The sequence below is a fragment of the Talpa occidentalis genome, unplaced genomic scaffold (assembly GCF_014898055.3).
Source record: "Talpa occidentalis isolate TD23 unplaced genomic scaffold, MPIMG_talOcc4v2.1 talOcc4.2, whole genome shotgun sequence".
NCBI classification, from domain to species: Eukaryota; Metazoa; Chordata; class Mammalia; order Eulipotyphla; family Talpidae; genus Talpa; species Talpa occidentalis.
This window is the reverse complement of record NW_023602073.1, coordinates 9,659,336-9,679,149: the sequence shown is the minus strand read 5'-3', so window position 1 is coordinate 9,679,149 and position 19,814 is coordinate 9,659,336. Positions and strand designations below refer to the sequence as shown.

Sequence of the window (19,814 nt, the reverse complement as noted above, 5' to 3'; positions counted from 1 at the left end):
CCTGTATCCCTTTCTAGTGGAGGCTAATTGCCCTGCTGTTCCATGGAAAACATCCTCCTGTGTTGGTTTATGACATCCTGATCACCCCACTGACCAGCCCAGTGTGTGCAAACCACTGGATTCCAGAGGTCCTTACTATATATGGAAAAAAGATATTTGCAAAGAGATTTCAAGATTTGCTTATTTCATGTTGTTGCTGCCAACTTCTCAATAGTTAGCACAGTCTCTTGGAATTGAATTCCCAGGACACAAGCATATGTTATAACAAGTATGTTTGGTGAGCGCCTGTTAAAATGGAGACCTGGTGATTTTGTTGCTGAGTGCCAAAGCAGAGAGATGAAATCGTTGATAAGATTGATGGAAAGAGGCCAAGTCTATCTTACCCTGATCCACCACTGGATGGTTCTGATGAGTTTGGAGGAGTTCCCTGCCTTCAGTTGTGGTTCTAGGAAGGCTGATAGAATGAAACATTTCCTTTAGTATAACTCCTGGAGTCCCGTACTTTCTACCCCATGCTGGCATTGTTGGAGTTTGGGAGCTTTCCACTAAAGCTCTAAAGTGGACAGAGATGCTGCTTCCAGTCTACTGCTGTGCACTGCCCACTGTATCCAGGTAGGTGTCTGGGGAGTTGTGCTGGGTGCTGTCCTTTCTAAGTTGCAACTGATTGGACATTTGTTGTACTTATGTCCTCCCACCCTGTCAGACTTCTTGCTCTCTCCACTCTTTGCTTTTCTAGTATGTGAATATTCCAGGTGGATTTTTTTTAAATTTATATACATTTACGTCATTGTTCATTTTTAAACAGTTTGCTCCCCCTCCCCCCAGATGTAGTCCCATAGAATTTCCTTCCCCAGTGCACCCGTGCACCATCAGCTCAGTCCTCTGTGCTCCTCCCTCCCTCCCTCTGATCCCTCTCCCCCCTCCTCTCCTGCAGGATGTCTCTGGTTTATAGTTGTTTATTTATTTTTTGTTGTTGTTGTGTTGTTATTTCTTTTGTTATTAGTTTTTTTCTCTGATGCCTTATTTGGTTCACCTATATTCCTCCTGTAAGTGAAACCATCCAATGTTTTTCATTTTCGTTCTGACTTATTTCACTGAGCATAATTCTTTCTAGCTCCATTCAAGTTGCTGCAAGTGGCATGAGTTTATCTTTTTTGATTGCTGAATAGTATTCCCATTGTGTATATAAGCCACATCTTCTTGATCCAGTCATCTATTTTTGGGCATTTGGGTTGTTTCCAGGTTTTACCTATTGTAAATAGTGCTGCAGTAAACATAAGAGTACAGGTGTCTTTTGAATCAATGTTTTTGTGTCCTTTGGGTAGATCCCTAGGAGTGGAATTGCCGGTTCATATGGTAGCTCCATTTTTAGTAGATTGAGGACCCTCCAGACAGCTTTCCATAGTGCTTGGACTAGTTTGCACTCCCACCAGCAATGTCTGAGTATTCCTTTTTCACCACCTCCTCGCCAACATTTGTTGTTGCTAGTTTTTTTGATATGTGCCATTCTTTTTTTAAAATTTTTTTGAAGATTTTATTTATTTTTACAAGAACTGGGGTATAGGCCAGAGGCGTGGGAGGGTGAGTGGACCCACCAGAGACAGAGTGGGGAACAGAACATGCAGACTGATGAAATACACTGCTGAGGGGAGCAGCGGGCGAGACAGGAGCGGTCTGCTGTGCCATGTGGGTCTCTCCCCAGCCGGCCAGGATCAAACACACGCCACAGACACTGTGGACAGCCTCACAATGCGGCGCTCAACTGCCTGCGCCACCAGGGAGGCCCGATATGTGCCATTCTTACTGTTGTAAGGTGGTATTTCAATGTGGGTTTGATTTGCATTTCCCTGATTATAAGGGATGTTGAAGGGATGTTTTTCATATGCCTGTTGGCCATTTGCATTTCATCTTTGGAGAAGTGTCTTTTCAGTTCTTCTGCCCATTTTTTTTTTTTTAAGATTTATTTATTTATTTATACAAGCACTGGGTACAGTCAGAAGCACGGGAGGGTGAGAGGATTCACCAGAGCCAGAGCGGGGAACAGAACAGGCAGACTGATGAAGTACACTGCTGAGGGGAGAAGCGGGCGTGGCAGGAAAGGTCTGTCATGCCTCTTCTGCCCATTTCTTGACTGGATTGTTTACTTTGTTCTTATTGAGTCATGTGAGTTCTTTGTATATCTTTGTGATCAGTCCTTATCAGTTGTATGAAGTGCCAAGATTTTTTCCCAACCAGGTGGATTTTTATTACAAACAAGTAATAAAAAAATCAAGTATGTTACCCTTCAAATCTAAAATTATCCTTTGGAGAAAATAAGATCCTTGTATATCAGACCTGGTTTGAGACTGGACCTTCAGCTGTGGAATTGGCTGACTCGTTTGAGCCCCCTGTGACTGATGGCTGCATTATCTCATCCTTCTGCATTATTCTCTTCCTTCATTATCTCATCCTTTACCAGGACAGAGAACTTCACTACCTTAGGTCCAAGATTAAGGTCATATAGGTTGGTTTTAGGGGCATATTGCTTGAAATGGGTTTACATTATTTTGTGTTGCCAATGACATGAGAAAAGGAAATAGAAGAGTGGGGAGCACTTCTGCCAGAGTCTATATCACAAGACACTGATGTGATATAATGAGCCTGTGGACATGCATGGGGAGGGTGGCCTTGTTCTTTTTACTCTAAGCATATCTCCTGTCTGTTTCCACTTTTTTCATTTCCCCCTATGTTCTTAATCCAAATTAGACTAATAATCTTAGATTCAGGAAAAAATTATTAATCATGAAAATATTGCATAGGACAAAAGTGAAATAGCTCTCCCCCAACATACTGGGCTCAAATTTTGATTTTGATGGTCAGATTTTTCCTGTGGATTCAAGTACAGGGTCTGTGAGGGACTAGTATGTACAAATCTGAGACAGGGCACACTTCTCGGGGGTGGAAAATCTGATCTTTCAAGTTCTAAGGCTCATTGTACTGAGGAAGTTCTTTGGTTGCATCAAGGAGCCTTTTTATGTCCCTCCTGTGCTTTTGGTATGTACTTGTATATGCTGGGTTTTGCATTTTTGCAAAAAGGAAGCTTGAATTCCAGTTACAAGCCAATAAACCCCATCTTGGATTATTTTTGGTTTGATGGAAATTCATTATGAATGGTATTTGAGTTTTCTCTTCAGCTAGTAACTTTACGGATTTGATTCTCAAATGTCAGTAACTTGTACAATCTGAGTTTGACATCTGATCCACCCACGAGTTTAAATGAATAGATCAATGTAAAAGTATTCCAAGGTGGCTTCCTCTGAGCTGGAGCATATGGCGTCTTCTCACCCACAGAAAAGCACGTAGGAGGATCCTAACTCCATCTCCTTATAGTGGACAGATTCTCTAGTGTATGCATTTTGCATCCACTTTTTCACAAGTTATCAACGTATTGTGTTCTATAAACCCATGATCACATGGGTGAGTTGTTTGTTCATTTACTAAAAGCTTCTTCAGCTGTTTAAAACAGAAGCAATGTATTGTTGGAAGTAAAGTCTCCATAATGTATATAACAATATTTGAGCCACTGCATGTTAATTGTTTTTCAAAAAAAGGACATCATTTCTCAAAATGACTATGGGGCCTCCCTGGTGGTGCAAGGGGTTGAGCACAGTACTGTGGAGATGTCCGCAGGCTCTGCAACATGAGCTTAATACCTGGCCAGCCAGGGAGCTGACCCACATGGCGCAGCAGACCTCTCCTGTCTCCCCTGCTGCTCCCCTCAGCAGTGTATTTCAGAAGATCTGCCTGTTCTGTTCCCCACTCTGTCTCTGGTGGATCCTCTCACCCCCTGTACCTATGGCCTATTCCCCAGTTCTTGTATGCATAAATAAATAAATCTTTAAAAAAATTAAAAGATAAAAATGACTGCATGTCTTTTCCATCAACCCAATGGTACATATTGCATAGTGAATAATTGTCATTTGTTGGCAATGATGTGGATAGTCTGTATTCTGTATTATATTAGTCTGGCAGAGAAGCAGGTACTAAGGTGGGAACAGATGTATATTTGTTGAAATGCCTATGAAAGAAAATGGGGGAGACAACTGGATAGGCCAAGGGTAACATCAGATTGAAATGCCTGTCTGACCCCTGAGATGAGAGAAAGATGGAAGGAAGAGAGGGCTTGGACTATCATGTAGTTAATAAAGGTATCTGTAGTTCAATGAGAGCTGAAATTCCTGGAGCAGAAGAAGGCCCCGCCCTGTAGGGAGGGACCCACCTGGGTATCCTGCTGCTCTTGGTCTTTGGCTGAGAGCTACCCCAAGGAAGTGTCACCTTAGCATGAGCATGAAGGTGGCATCAGAGGCACCTATGGGTTATGGTCTTCCAGGTGCAGATCTGAGTGGTGTGTTGTCATGGCTCCTGCCAATGTGACTATTAGGACTTTGAGGAACCTGTGCCTAATTATGGAATACATTAAAACTAACCCCAGGTAGGGCCTCCCCTGGTGGCGCAGTGGTTGAGCACTGGGCTGCGAGGCTGCCTGCAGCCTCTGCAACGCTGGTTCAATCCCCAGCCGCCGGCGAGGGTCCCACATGGTGCGCAGACCTCTCCTGCCGCGCCTGCTGCTCCCCTCAGCCTTGTACTTAGTCAGTCTGCCTGTTCTGTTCCCCGCTCTGGCTCTGGTGAATTCTCTCACCCTCCCGTGCTTCTGACTGTACCCAGTGCTTGTATAAATAAATAAATAAATCTTTAAAACAAAACAAAACAAAAACCTAACCCCAGGTAGAGGAAGCCAGATGCTAAATTTCTATAGAGATAGAAATATAGACTTAAGTCCATGACACAATCTCTTTATTGATATATCTATTTTTAGCCTTTTAAAATGGAAGTTATGAATTAAATTCCATGTGGGAACTTACTTGGTTTGCAGATTGCATAGTCGCCAGAATGTGTGCTTAAAAATGGGCTGGACTTTGTGTAAGTAAGGCTGGGGCTTAGGTACTATTATGAACTCCTGGGACTCTCAGTCCTACAGGAGGGGAAAAAAAACAAAGATTTCGGAAAGAAAATAGCTGTGCTTTGAAAGTCATATTTGGAAACTACCTTGATTGTGATGCTTAAAGTGCTTTCATTTAAGAAAAACCTCTCTCGCTGTTCCCCTCAGCAGTGTTTTCTGTCGTCTGCCTGTTCTGCTCCCTGCTCTGTCTCTGGTGAATCCTCTCACCCTCTTGCACTTCTGGTCTGTACCCCAGTTCTTGTATAGGTAAATAAATCTTTAAAAAAAAGAAAAACCTCTCTCGGCATCTGTTATGCATTCTGGAGCTGAAATCTTGTCGAATATCAGGAAGGTGAACTGAAGACTTATATAGAGTCTATAGAACCAAATTGGTCTTATAGAAAGTTTTAATATAGACCTCATTCCTAGGTCCCAAACCTCAGTGTTTGGAAAGAGTGGTCTGCCCTCCTTGCTCCCTCCTTCCTTACCTACTTCCCTCTCCTACTTCCCAACAGCCCCTTCTTTTCCTCTCCAACAACAGAGTCAAAGCTGGTGCTTATTGTGAGCTTGTGTGTGGCTCCTGGGCTAGTCCCTTGTTGCCACACCTGCTTCTCACCAGGCTTAGCCAACAGCTTCCCTTTCCCTTCACAGTCAGACCTACTTCCCCTCTTTTAGCCTCTGGGCCATATTAGCCATTGGACTTTTTATTTTTTTATTTTTTTATTTTTATACAAGAGCAGGGGTACAGACAGGCACGGGAGGGTGAGAGGATTCACCAGAGCCAGAGCAGGGAGCAGAACAGGCAGACTGACTGAAATGCACTGCTGAGGGGAGCAGCGGGCGAGTCAGGAGAGGTCTGCTGTGCCATGAGGGTTGCTCCCTGGCCGGCCCGGAATTGAACTCACGCTGTAGAGGCTGCGGACAGCTTCACAGCACTGCGCTCAACCCGCTGTGCCACCAGGGAGGTCCCTAGCCATTGGGTTTTTGCAAAAAAAGATAGAAGTTTGACCTAGGTGTTAAGATTTCAAAGGGTATTTTCAAAGTAGTTTATCTGATTGGTTTATATTCATGAAAATATTGCATGCTCATTATCTGAAAGTTGAAAAAACTGGGAGCGAGTATGAGAAGAATGAAAGAGAAGTGGCTGAGTGCCATCGACTCACTTTGGACTTGACCTTCTGATGGTCTGTGTCTGACCTCATCTTCCCATATACCTGGGCCTGGTCTGAGTTCAGGACACAGCCTGGGTGCCCTCCCAGGGTCATCCCAGGACACTGTCGTTGGACAGGGGTCCAAAATCTCAGTCTTCTGTATAAATAAGCCAGCAATCCATAGAGCCAGCAATCCAGAGAGATCAGAGAGCAAATTAAGTAAGAAGCCGCAAGAATGGAGATCAGAAAACCAGGCTGACTAAGAAGGTTTGAAGGAAAGCGTAGAACCTGTATCTTGTCCATGTTGGCCAAGAGTGAAGCTATTCAAGGCAATAAACTAGGGTAGATGATTGGAAAAATAGGCGTCATTTATTAAAATGGTGGCTTTATTGAGGTCGTCACACACCACACACAATTACCCACTTAAAGTGTACAATTCACTGATTTTTGGCATATTTGAAGAGTTGATTACAGTGTATGCATCTCCACAATTAATTTTACTACATTTTCATCCCCCACAAAAGAAACCTGCATGTGTTAACCATCATTCCTCATTTCCTCTCAATTTCCCCAGCCTCAGGCAACCAACATTCTGCTTCATTTCTGCATGCGTTTACCTATTCTAGACATTTCATGTAACTGGAATCATACAATATTTGATCTTTTGTGTTTGGGTTCTTTTATGTACATCATATTTTCAAGGCCCACCCATGTTATGGCATGCATGTATCAGTATTAATTTTTATTGAAATGACTGAATAATGGCATGGATATACTATTATTGTATGGATATAACTATTGTATGGATAGAACCACATTTATTTATCCATTCAATAGTTGACAGGTATTTGGGTTATTTCCTTCTGACCTATTATGAATAATGCAGCTCTGAATATGTATATACATGTCTTTTTGTATAGAATTACCTTTATTTCTTACCAGTAATTCCTAGGAGTGGTGTTGCTTGGTCATAGGGTAACTCTGTTTAAACTTTTGATAAATTGCCAGACTGTTTCTAAAGCACTGTATCATTTAATATGTATGTATGTATGACGTTTCCAATTTTTCTACCTCCTGGCGACACTTGTTTTTACTGTCTTTTTGATTCCAACCATCATAGTGTTGTGAGTGGGATCCATTGTGGTTTAGATTTGCTTTTCTCTGCAAAGACTGTTGAGTACCTTTTCATGTGCGTGTTTGCCATTTATGTATCATTTTTAGGAAAATGTCCGTCCAGATTCTTTGGCCATTTTGAAATTAGGTTATTTGTGGTTTTTTTAAATTACTTTTTAAAATTTATTTATGCATACAAGAACTGGGGTACGAGCCAGAGGTATGGGGGTTGAGAGGATTCACCAGAGACAGAGTGGGGAGCAGAATAGGCAGATTTACTGAAATACACTGATGAGGGGAGCAGTGGGTGAGACAGGAGAGGTCTGCTGTGCCATGTGGGTCACCTCCCTGGCCGGGGATTGAACTTGTGCTGCAGTCGCTGTGGATTGCTTCATAGTGCTAATGCTTAACCCCTTGCACCGCCAGGGAGGCGCTATTTGTCTTTTTATTATTGAATTGAGTGAGTTCTTTGTATATGCTAGTACTGTACAAATCTTTTATCAGATATGTGATTTGCACACATTTTCACATATTCTTTGTAATGTCCATTCACATTCTTGGTGTGTCCTTTGAAGTACCAAAGCTTAAGTTTTAATGATATCTATTAAATCTGTTTTTTCCTTTGGGTTACTCGTACTTTTGGTGTTGCATCTTAGATGCCATCAGCAAATGTAAGGCCATGTAAATTTATGCCAGTGTTTTCTTCTAAGTGTTCCTTAGTTTTAATTCTTACATTTAGGTCTTCGATATATTTTCAATTACTTTTTGTATTCTTTGAATGTGGATATTTGGTTATACTATCCCTATTTGTTTAAAAGACTATTCTTGCAACCATTGATTTATCTCACATCCTTGTTGTATGAGGTACTACACTACTTTGTAGGCAAGTTTTCTTATAGTGGTTTTTTGAAATTTAGATTTTTTTTGTCACTGAATAGTTTATTTACAGGAAACTGCATTTTAAAATTTATCTTTTACTATGTGTGCATGGAGAGATTGCCTTTAATAGAATGAAGCATAGTAGAGGGTGCTAAATATGTATGTAGAGGATTATGCTAAATATCCTTGTAGAACAAGCCAAAATATATATTTACCCAGGTGGAACCAGGACACTTGGAATAGGGATCTCCCGAGCCAGTGCAACTTCATTTTACTATGCATTGGGAATTCCCTGGAGAGCTTGTTAAAATGCACATTCTCTTTCTGGTCTGGGAATGGAGTCTGAGCTTCTGCATTACTATAAGCTCCAGGCCATGCTGATGGTGCCAGACCTGGAACTTGCAAGGTGAGGGGAACTTTCCAGCGTGATCTTGTGTAGTGGGGTTCCACCTGCTCATTTACAGTGACTTGGAGGAGAAATAAAAATGGTTTTTCTTGACTTCAATGTTTTTGTATTTTATTTAGTAATCTCCAAAAAAAGCACCACAAAGAGAAAGAGATTAAAAGTGTCTTCTTCCAATGGCACGTTTGCCAATCTTGATGATTTTCTTTCTTTTAGGCCTCTGATGATTGTCACTCAGAAGATCACAACCTTGGCTTTCCAAGTTCACGACGGTGAGAAACATTCCCCTTTTCGTTCTATGAGTAAACTTTACATGCAGAGCCCTGCTTCTCTACCGTGTATATAGCTGAGAGTTCACACACGTGCTGGCAGATCTTGCTCTGTGCAAAATTTCCAGGCCTCTTTAATCATAGCTTTTTACCTTCCCATCTATTAGTTATCATTGCCCTTTGGAATCTGTTGTCTAAACTTGCAGAGCTATTTGCACTGAGAACAGTGGGTTTTCTGTTTATAGTGTCTTAAGTTTCAGTTAATTTTTCACATTCTCTGTCCTTCATTTCCAAATCAGTAAAAAAGAAATGGCATCCTTTTTGCTTTGAGTGAATCTCAGAGACACTCAGGAGGTAATAAAAGATGAAACAGCATTGGCTGGGTAACCATTTTTAGTGCTAAATTTTTTCAAAATTTTTTTTGTTTTGATTTGGAAAATTACCTAATGAGATTAGCCTGACTATAAAAAGCTGGGAAAGGAAGAATCTTTTGTTTGTATAAAACCAAACATTTTCTTTGCTCAGGCCCCTCCTGCAAATGACCCAAAACTCTGATTTCCACTTATAAAGCAAGGATCCCGGGAAGGAGAATGGCACTTTCAGCCGGGCGGAAGATTTCAATATGGGCTTAGGACATGCCAGGTGTAATTAGTAAAAGTATATTCTGTGGATTTGTGCTGCCCTGGCAAATACTGTTGGGCGGTTGGGAACTTCTTTATGTGTTGACAGGTTGAGAAGATTTACAATCGCCACCAGCTAGTTTCCTTGTTTTTCCTTAAAGCCTGGGAGCTGATTTAATTTCATTTTGACCCTGGGTATTCCTAGCTCATACTTGATGACTTAGTCATTCTGTCGAGAATGGGGTAATTTTATATCAATGATGGAGCCTTTCGAAGGGTGACCAACTGGTTTGCCCAGAACTGGGAGAGGCAAGGAAAGATTTTCAGTGCCCGAATCAGGAAAGTTCTGGGCAAACTGGGGTGAGTTGGTCATCTTATTTGTACCTGAAAATCTGCTTAGTAGTGGCTAGAAACCACTAGCTAAAATCAATTTAATTTTTAGGATTGCCAAATATGTACTATTTGATTGGGCCTTGGGTCTGGGGGGAGTGTAATTTTTTTTTAACCCTGTTTGTTTTATTTTACTTAATACTTAGTCTTTTGGCCTAAATTTACCTTTTAAAGCATTCTCAGTTTATCCTATTTTCTAGAACAAAATTTTTTTTTTTTCTTCTTATTTCTTGCATGTGGGAAGAACAAGTAGATTCCAGAACATTCCGCCTTCACCTAGGCATGTTTTTGAGCTGCCTTTGATTGGTCACCATAATCAGCCTTAGTGAAAGTAGTTTTAGAAGCTGTTGCTGATTAGATGACATTTCAGTTTACTTGACTATATGTTAACATAGAAGAAAAATCTCCTATCATTCCTTTGTATTCTCCCTGCATTCAGGGATACATTTCCTGTTTTTTGGAAGTGGAAAGTCCCCTATTTCTTTCCCCACTGCATTCCACACCCATGCTCTCAGCTTGCACCTCACACAGTCAGGAGACAGAGGCAAACCTTTTTCTCTGGTGTAGCAACAGAACTTAGTCAGTTGATATGGGCTTGAACTGCATGGGTCCATGTATATGGGGATTGTTTCTGTCTTTGGTTTCTGCATTCACACGGTCCTGAAAACAGTCCCCCATGATGCCAGGTGGTGACTGTAATTAAGATTTTGGGGAGTTGGGGCCTCCGTGGTGGTTCAAGGAGTTAAGACTTAGCACTATAAGCTGTCTGCAGCTACTGCAGAATGAGTTCGATCCCTGGCCAGGGAGCTACCCACATGATGCAATAGAGCTCTCCTGTCTCGCCTGCTGTTCCCCTCACCAGTGTATTTCAGTGGATTTGCCTGTTCTGCTCCCCACTCTGTCTCTGGTGAATCCTCTCACCCCCTACACTTCTGGCCTGCACCCCAGTTCTTATGTGCATAAATAAATAAATCTTTACAAAAATATTTGGGGGAGTCAAGTTACATTCAGATTTTCTTTTCTTTTTTTATATTATCTTATATAGAAGAACTGGGGTATAGGCCAGAGGTGTGGGGGGGTGAGAGGATTCACCAGAGACAGAGTGGGGAGCAGAACACGCAGATCTACTGAAATACACTGCTGAGGGGAGCAGCAGTGGGTGAGACAGGAGAGTTTTGCTGAGCCATGTGGGTCAGCTCCCTGGCGGGGGTGCTGAACTCAGACTGTAGCAGTGTTAGTGCTGAGACTTAGCCCCTAGGTCACCAGGGAGGCCCTATATTCAGATTTTCAGTTTTGTGGGAGTGGAAGTCAGCACCCCTAACCCGACCATTGTTCAAAAGTTAACTTATAATATGATGAGAATATGGAAGGTTCTCTGGGATCTGTGTGCTCCTGTGCAATTTAAATAGGATTCTGAATTCCCTCATAATAACCTATACTTTCCTCATATACATAGTTTGGGGGGCACTTTTTGATTCAGGGCATTTAAAAATAGGAAACAGGTATCCTTTAAGATTTATGAAGCAAAAATAAATAATGTTTATTTTTAAAAGTCTTTGATAAAGACTCTTTTAGGAGTAGTTATTAACTTCACTTTAAACATCTTATTTCTAATTTTTTCCTTTCTCATAGGATTAGGTCGAAGAGCAGAAGACCTCTCGGCTGAGCAACATCGACTTGCTATAAAGTAAGTTCACTCATGTTCTTGAGACCTTTGTATATCAGTATCAGATCATCCTCATTTTTTTATATCTGTATCCCATTATATATGGACATTTCTATAACGGACCTGCTATTCATGGGCACTTGTGTTGTCTATCAATCTCTGGCATTTACAGATGGTAAGGGAAGAGTAACTTTGTCAATAGGTCATTTTAAGTGGGTTTGGATATAGCTGTAGGACAGATTCCCAGAAGTGGAATTGTTAGGCAGGAGGAAATAGCTCTGCAATTTCATCAATTTTGCAATCTCCTTTACTGTTAAGTCTATTTCAGGAGCTGTTTTTATTGGGCATGTGTCTGGAGGTTCTCAAGAAGCAGTTAATTATCAACCTAGGTATGATTAAATGCTAAATGATAAAAGATAGGAATTCAGCCTGGAGAGAGCTATAAGGGCTGGGGAGGATAAGAGAGCAGGAAGGCTGGAAGTGGACTTTAGCCAGTGTTGACATGCAGAGGCTGGCTGGGTGTTGGAAGGAAGGGAGGTGATGTGAAGTAGAATAGCATTGGTGTGGGAATGGAAATGTCAGGTGGGGTAGCAGGGGGAGAGTCATGCAGCCAGGTGGAGAGTGTTTGGAGATAACTGGGGTGATAAAGGGTCCCGGGTGTTAAGGAACTGGGATTTGGCCACAGTGGAGAACCCCTGAAAGATTGCATGCATTCAGTTCTGTGCTAGGCATTTTGGGGGGTGTAAATGCTCTAGGGCATATGTCTAGTGAGTGTCTAGCCATGGCAGAACTTTTCCGGAGTTCTATCCTGCTAGAAGGGCACGCCTCCTCCTTAAAACATGACACAGAACTGGTCCCCATAGAACTTTTCCTGCCACGAGCCTTGTCTGTCCAGGACCTCAAGCCTGGAGGCCAAGGCAGACAAGAGACCATTACAGCAGTAATTGTGGAAACTGGTTCCACCCATCATTTGTTTTGTATTTATTTTGGCAGTCTTGTAAGAGTTTTCCCAATTCAAAGCATCTCGATCAACTAACATTAGGTCAGGTTCCCACCCTCCCTTTGCTTTATTACCTTTATTTTCTCTTGCACACCAACAAGGCTGATGAAAAAGAATTTCCTTGCCTCAGACATGCCTTTGTCCTGGACCCCACAGTCTGTCTATAGCTGTGCTCGGCCAGCAGAGGACGCCATGGAGCGTGGCGTATTCTCTGCACCTCACTCCCCACCCCTTTAAAATGTCCTTTTAATGAACTTCTTTTTTTAGCCCTCTCTCAAGTTGATTTTTAAGGAAAGAGCGCAAAGGGGAATCATGCCACTAATAATCTCCCAAGACCACACCTGTGTTTCCAGTGTACTTATTTGCAAATAGGAAAAATCAAAGACCGAACTTGTTTATTTTCACAGAGTAAAACCTTCTTTTTTGGAATACTTAAGCTACCTTCTCAACTTCATGAGTGTCATTGCTGGCCCTTGTAACAATTTCAAGGACTATGTTGCCTTCATTGAGGGGAGACACACACACATGAAATTGCTGGAAGTGAATTCGAAGCTAAAAGGTGTCCACAACCTGCCAGAGCCTTCTCCCACGGTAAGTGTTCAGGGCCAAGCATTTACCCAGAGATCCAGAAAGCAGGGTCGTGTTGCCAGGGCTAACTGTCACTTCTACTGTTCTAATTAAAAAGACAAGAGTTTCCCCAGAAAGCTCGATTCATAACTTTGAAATACGTGGATTGCCATTTATTTGCTACCCTTCTCTGTGTGTATTGCACAGAGGAGCTCATTGGCTGGGAATGTTAATCCATTAATATTAATCAACATTAATCCATCAATCAATGGATATTAATTATTATTAGCCCTATTTAGTGCCTACCATGTGCTTGGCACTGAGCAACTTAAGATACAACCTATGAAGCTATCTACAGCCTCTGCAGCACGAGTTCAGTCCCTGGCCAGGGAGCTACCCACATGGCACAGCAGACCTCTCCTGACTCACCTGCTGCTCCCCTCAGCAGTGTGTTTCAGTCAGTCTGCCTGTTCTGTTCCCCACTCTGTCTCTGGTGAGTCCTCTCACCACCCCCCCTAACACCTCTGGCTTGCACCCCAGTTCTCATATGCATAAATAAACAAATCTTAAAAAAAAAATGAATGGAAATTCATAGACAGCCAGAGGAATCTGTCAAGAAAGGGGAGAGGAAGGGAGTGAAGACCAGAATAAATGTGCTTTTTATTGCAGAGCTCACCATTGCAAGGGAAATTAGTTTTACGCTGGCATGTCCAAAGCTCGTTTTATTGACTTGGAGTTTCAGATGGCTTTTTGAAATAGCATTTTAATTTTAATCTGAATTTTACCAATTTCAAATATATCAACATTAAGACAACTTTAGGGCACTTTACAAATGGGCTAAGTTTATTCAGACCAAATGTCATCTATATTGAAGGGACCTTTGTAATTAATTGAGAATAGGGGAAAGAGGAAAAAGTAGATACCAAGGAAATGTGTGTTAAATATTTTATAAATGGTAGCTGAGGTCTGTGCAGAATCAAGCATTTGAAAATTTAATGGATTTATTAAGGACATATTTTCAGAGAGTTTGGACATATTTGTGTCCTGGGCACTTGGTGGCGAGTCAGGTATTTCAGCTCCAGCTGTTTTATTGAAAACCTTGTGGGAGTGATGTCACGGGGCTGGGAGGCACCTGGGTAACCCCAGGTGTTTCTAGAGTAACTGTCACCACGCTCCTTTTGTGCTTTGCATGCTTTTATTTAGAAAGTAACATCAGAGAGCCAGAAACTCTTCCAGAGGACTTGCCTATTGTGCAGAGAGAAAGTGAGTGGCGAGGTGGCATTTTGCTTAAAGACATGTTGAGGGGAAGGGACTGGCACCCAAGGGTGCTATCTCCTCAGTGCAGGTGTCATAATTTTGGTGAGCGTGGTGAGCACATACCTGAGAGCCTGGCAGTGCTCTTGGATGTCTAAAAGTCCATTCACTTAAGCCCCAGATCTCCCTCTGTGGGAGATGGTATTGCTACCCCAGGTTACAAATAAAGCTCCTTTGTCAGCAAGATGGGAACTGTGATTCTGTCAGTATGAAATGACATTGTCTAGGGTGTCAGGGAACTGGGTGAAATCGCTCCATCCAGAGGAATGTCCACACAGCTTCACCCTGGGGCAGGCTACACTCGCTGGGCCTGGAGGCCTTTCCATAGCTCTCGCTGCCTGCCTGCGTCAGCTCAGGCATCTCATCACCCTACAGACGGAATCTTTTATAACTAAGCTGTTGTCTTTTTTCATTTTTTTTATTGGCAGCAATTAATTTTTTAAACGTATTTCTTTTCTTACATTGTCGTTCATTTTTGTGCAGTGTTTGGTTTCTTCCCTCAGGTGTGGTCCCCTTAATTTTCCCACCACCACAGGATGGTGATCCATCACTATGGTCCCAGTGCTCTTCTCTCCTCTGTTTTGACACTCCCTCCCTCCCCCTGCTGTATGCCTCAGATCTATAATCTCCTAGCAGGAAGAATGAGGGGTACCCTGAGACCCCCAAACCTGCATGCTCTAAAATCTTCTGCCATCCACTGCATAAAAACAAATATACTTGTGTGCATAAGACCATCAAATAGAAAAGAGCATTAATAGAATTAGTATGCAATAGGGAGATGAATAGTGTGCAGCAGAGAGAAGAGACAGGATATACTTTCCAAATGAAGCAGCAGTAACCCAAAGTTACCCATCCCCTTGTGGGTAAATGCCCAGCCAAGTGGGGCCACTGAGGTCCAAAAACTTGCCAAGACTAAGGCACCTCCTGGTGGGACCCATAAGAAGAGCAGAAGGGGCCAGACAAGTCTGGAAGGAAAAGAGAAAAATCAAAATACAAGTCAAGATAAAGGCTGCCATTGTCAGCCTCCCTGGGGGCCTCACCCCCATCTTTGTCTCTTTCAAGTGTCTCCTTCCCTGTCCCCCATGGGCATATCCAAGGCCAGTAGCAAGTGTGGCTTCTTCAAGTGTCTCTGCTCCACGTGCCTCCTTTATGTCTCACAGTTCTTGCTGACTGTACAAGTGGAAGGCGACTGGTTATTTCTTACTGATGGATGACTGTCGCCCTGTAATGTCACCTATTTCTCTTATGATTGGAATAATACAAGCCCCTACCCTTTTATTGGTAGAATTTGCTGATAAGAGTTACTTCCATTTTAGATAAATTCAGTCCTCAAGTTGGGGAGGTCTTTCTACATTATTTATTTATTTTAAATATTTATTTATGCATGCAAGAACTAGGGTGCAAGCCAGAGGTGCAGGGCAGGGTTGGGGGGTGAGAGGATTCACCAGAGACAGAGTGGGGAACAGAACAGGCAGCCTGATGAAATACACTGCTGAGGGGAGCGCGGGCGAGACAGAAGAGGTCTGCTGCGCCATGTGGGTAGCTCCCTGGCTTGGTTGGGGATCGAACTCGTGCTGCAGTGGCTGGTGATAGCTTGATAGCGCTGTCTTTAACTCCTGCGCCAACAGGGAGGCCCTCTTTCTGCTTTTAAATATCACACACATGCCCATTATTTCACTTGTGTCATGAGAACAAATGCCTGTCGCCACCCGTTCCAGGGACAATCACCAAAGTAGCCTTGTTTTAAATTTGCCAAAGTTGTTTTCCTCGCATGGAGTCTTCTGAATGGTGACTCTGACTTTCCCCCTCAGGGAGCTGTGATATCCAAGCTGGGCATGACCTTGGTGTCCCTCCTTCTATTTTTGACACTCACGAAGGCCTTTCCTGTCACCTTCCTGGGGGATGATCGGTTTGTTCATAAAGCAAACTTCCTGACTCGACTCTGCTACTTGTACATGGTCATGCAAGCCTCAAAGCCCAAGTATTACTTTGCCTGGACATTAGGTAAGTTCGCTGGAGTAGCCTGACCTAAGGGAGGGAGGAAAAGTTAAAGTTCCTTGGCTAGCTGAGCTAGAGCACAATGCACGTAGAAAGACAGTGAAGCCAGGATCATTTTTTGCCTTTTCAAAGTAGCATTTTTCAAGCTCTGCTGTCCTTAAACTCAGTTATTTTCCATCAAGAGAAAAGCAGTCCTATCTATGTGCAAATCCATGTTATCAACAACTGCTTCTACCAGAGTTAGGGGAAAATTCTAGAATGATCTGTCTTTTTTGCAGTTTTTCTGGGTTGTACGTAACACAGGATATACAGTAAATTGATTTTACCAACATGCCTGCTAATTCAGGTCACAAGTTGGTGGTTCAGATTTGTGTTTTAGAAAGAAACTGACTTCAAGTGATGTATTTTTTTTTGAGGTAGAGAGTTTGACTTGGTTTTATCACACCCTGTAATGTAACTTAGTCAGTATTAAGTTTTTATCTCTTTCCTTTCAAACACTTTCAAACACTTTCAGACTGGAGAAGTTAAAAGCTTTGCTAAAGTGAGCAATAAATGCTTCTATTTACTTCCCAAAAAATGGTAAAGGATTTTGATAAGCCTCACCAGCCCTCTCTGTTTCACATTTGAAATCCTTCCAGGGTAGAGGTTTAACATCTTTGCTGAAAGTGACTAGGACTTGATGTCAGAGAGAAGTGACTTGGTCTATTGAATCAAATGGATCATGTCCCGTAGCTCCTAGCCCAGGAATAAGGTCGTAGGACTTAATGAATTGACTTCTCCCTACTCATGCTCCAAGTTTTAATCCCCAGATTTGCAGCTGCTGAATTATTTTTTCACTTTTTATTACGGTGGTAAAATATACAGCAGATTTATTAACCATCGTGAATTATACAGTCAAGTGGCATCGAGTTCATTTATAATGTGTGGCCATCACCACCCTCCGCAACCAACCCCAGCAGAAACTTTGTACCCATTGAACAGTCATAAGTCTCCATTCTGCCCCCTTCCCAGCCCCTGGCCCAAGTTATTCTTTTTTTTTTTTTTTTTTTTTTAATGCCATCCTGTCTTTATTTAAACTTTTGATTTTTTTGTTCATTGTGGGTTTTTCACATTAATTTTGATTTAAAAAAATATTATATTAAAATATTATTTACATGAATCACTGTGTTTTGGGGCACCATCTTAAATTTTGTGCCCAAGGCAAATGTCTCATTGCTCAACCCTTGCCTCAGTTCTGTGTTCTGTTTCTGAAGTTTGGTGGTGGGGAAATGGGTATTGATTTTATTATTATAACTTATAGCATACTCATGTTAAAAATATTCTTTGGGCAGTAGACAGCATTTAATACAAGCAACTAAGATAAAGAAATCAGACTTAAAAAAATTAATTTGGAACTTTAGAGCCTGAAATAAAGGAAAAAGAATCCTTTGTGCTCCTGAGTCAAGCTCTAGGGGAGATTAACTACCTGTTGCTGCAGCATATGCAGTGCAAGCAGAAAAGCATTGTTTGTTCACATCTAAGTGGGTGAACGATAACTACAGGGGTAAGAGGAGCTGGAAGCTCCTGTCTACTTGCAGTTAGGCCTCTGGCAGCTCCGCTGCTGTACTCAGAGTGATTCTGCTTCAAGGCCCAAGGCAAATGCTGACAAATGGGCTGCGCGAGGTGGACTTGACCATACCTCATGTAAAACAAGCCCATCCAGCCATGTTCAAAGAGAAGCTACTCACTTGGCCCAAGTTATTCTTAAGGATGAAAGTATTCAGGGGAAGTTCAGTCAGTGCAGTATTTCTATAACACTTGGTCAGAGCGACTGGACTTAGAGCTTTTCTAAAATTTGCAGTGAGGGAATTTTGACTAAACTGGTCACATCAGTTTAGTTCAAGGAGTTTTTGTTGGGTAACAGGTTCTGTGCAAAGAGGAATTCAGAGGCAAGACATTTCTCTGCCCCAAAGATTGTGAGGCTCTGTAGGACACATGTGAATACCAGCCAGGAAATTGGCCCCAGAGGTTGCAACACTGAGGAGAGGCTAGGAACTGGTCCTTGGGGAAGGCTTTAGAAGTCTCCTTGGGTCCTAGACCTTTTTCTGTGGTTGCTTTGAAAGGGAACTGCTGAGAAAAAGAAATCTTTCCCTGTGAAAGAGTCCTAGACCTGGACATGTAAAGTAAATAAAAGTTTGCTTCCTTAATAAGCATATCTCAACAAGGTCTGGCAGCTTGCTAGGCTGATTGATCTCCCAGGCCATCCTGGAAATCGGTATCCTTTGCCTTTTTCCAGTGTCAGGAATCTGTATGCTAACTAACCAACCTTACCAATGTAAAGTGGTTGTGTATAAAAGAACCTCTTTGTCTCTAGACCAGTGCTCAGACCTTATGGGACTACCCAGGTCTGAGACCTTATGCATGAATAATAAAGCCTTCCTGGCCTCACCATTCCTAAAGTACCGCTTGTTCTTCCCCTGCCTGGGTAAAAGGCTAGAATTTATTTCTGCAACAGCTTTGTTATTGAAAAAGTGATCATTTAATGGGTGGGCATGACACTGTGGTTTGCACCTTACTTGAAAACCAGGCATTGTGTGTGTGTGTGTGTGTGTGTGTGTGTGTGTGTGTGTGGAAGAGAGAGAGAGAGAGACAGAGAAATCTCTCCCTTCTGCTGCAGCCTCCTTCCTCATTTCTCTTTTTCTCTCCCTTTACCCTACTCTTCCTGCTTCCATCTGTGCCCCAGGGCTTACGGGCTGCCTCCTGGATTAAATCAGCTCCTGATTTAAGGAGAAAAGGCAGCCATTCCGTAGCCTCATGGGGAATTCCAACCTGAAGTGGGTTCTGCTTGCAGGGGTTCCAGTTGAATAGGGGAGTCTGGTCTCACTTTCCCTTTTCGGGAGAACCCTAGATATTCAGAGTATAGAAGTCACCCTTTCTGTGGCTAGCTTTCTCTGTGAACTTAGCTCTTTTCCTTCAGCCCACCCCTTCTTTATCTTTTTTTTTTTTTTTTTTTGGTAGCTTCAGTAGAAACACTTCATTAATTTGTATGACCTCAATTTGAAGTTTGTTACAGTTCAGATTGCATGGGCTGTTCTGAAATTAACCTTTGTATTATTTATGAATAAAGAGGCAATGAATAGTATACCAGGGAATATTTAAACTGCTTAACTGAATCATTGTTTTATCTAGTTCCTTAAAACACCATTTACATATAATTGATGTACTAATTACACACGATTATAAATTTAATCCTTAAAGCAGGGGCTCTTAATGACTCTCAGTTGAGCTGCACTGGGTTAGCCCAGTTCTAGTTACTGTTTATAGTGAACTAGCAACACTATTTTCTTTGGATTTGGTGTGCAATTTTGGTTGTTTTCACCCTATTAATTAATGAGACTTAACTCTTGCCCAGGCTGTGTTGTCGAGATCACCGACTCCACAATACGGTGTCCAAATTAATTTATCTATAATAATATGTAAGAGACAG

The 19,814-nt window shown here is 42.2% G+C and overlaps 1 protein-coding gene across 5 annotated transcripts in view; it reads left to right on the top strand.

Moving 5' to 3' along the window:
- MBOAT1 (membrane bound O-acyltransferase domain containing 1) overlaps positions 1 to 19,814 on the top strand; it is a 257,849-nt gene that overhangs the window by 221,424 nt on the left and 16,611 nt on the right. For all 5 annotated transcript variants that reach the window (XM_054698341.1, XM_054698340.1, XM_054698338.1 and 2 more), the window contains exons 5-8: positions 8,741 to 8,796; positions 11,436 to 11,490; positions 12,877 to 13,060; positions 16,162 to 16,354. In XM_054698341.1, the coding sequence (XP_054554316.1) occupies positions 8,741 to 8,796; positions 11,436 to 11,490; positions 12,877 to 13,060; positions 16,162 to 16,354 (488 nt within the window). The remainder of the gene's footprint in view (positions 1 to 8,740; positions 8,797 to 11,435; positions 11,491 to 12,876; positions 13,061 to 16,161; positions 16,355 to 19,814) is intronic.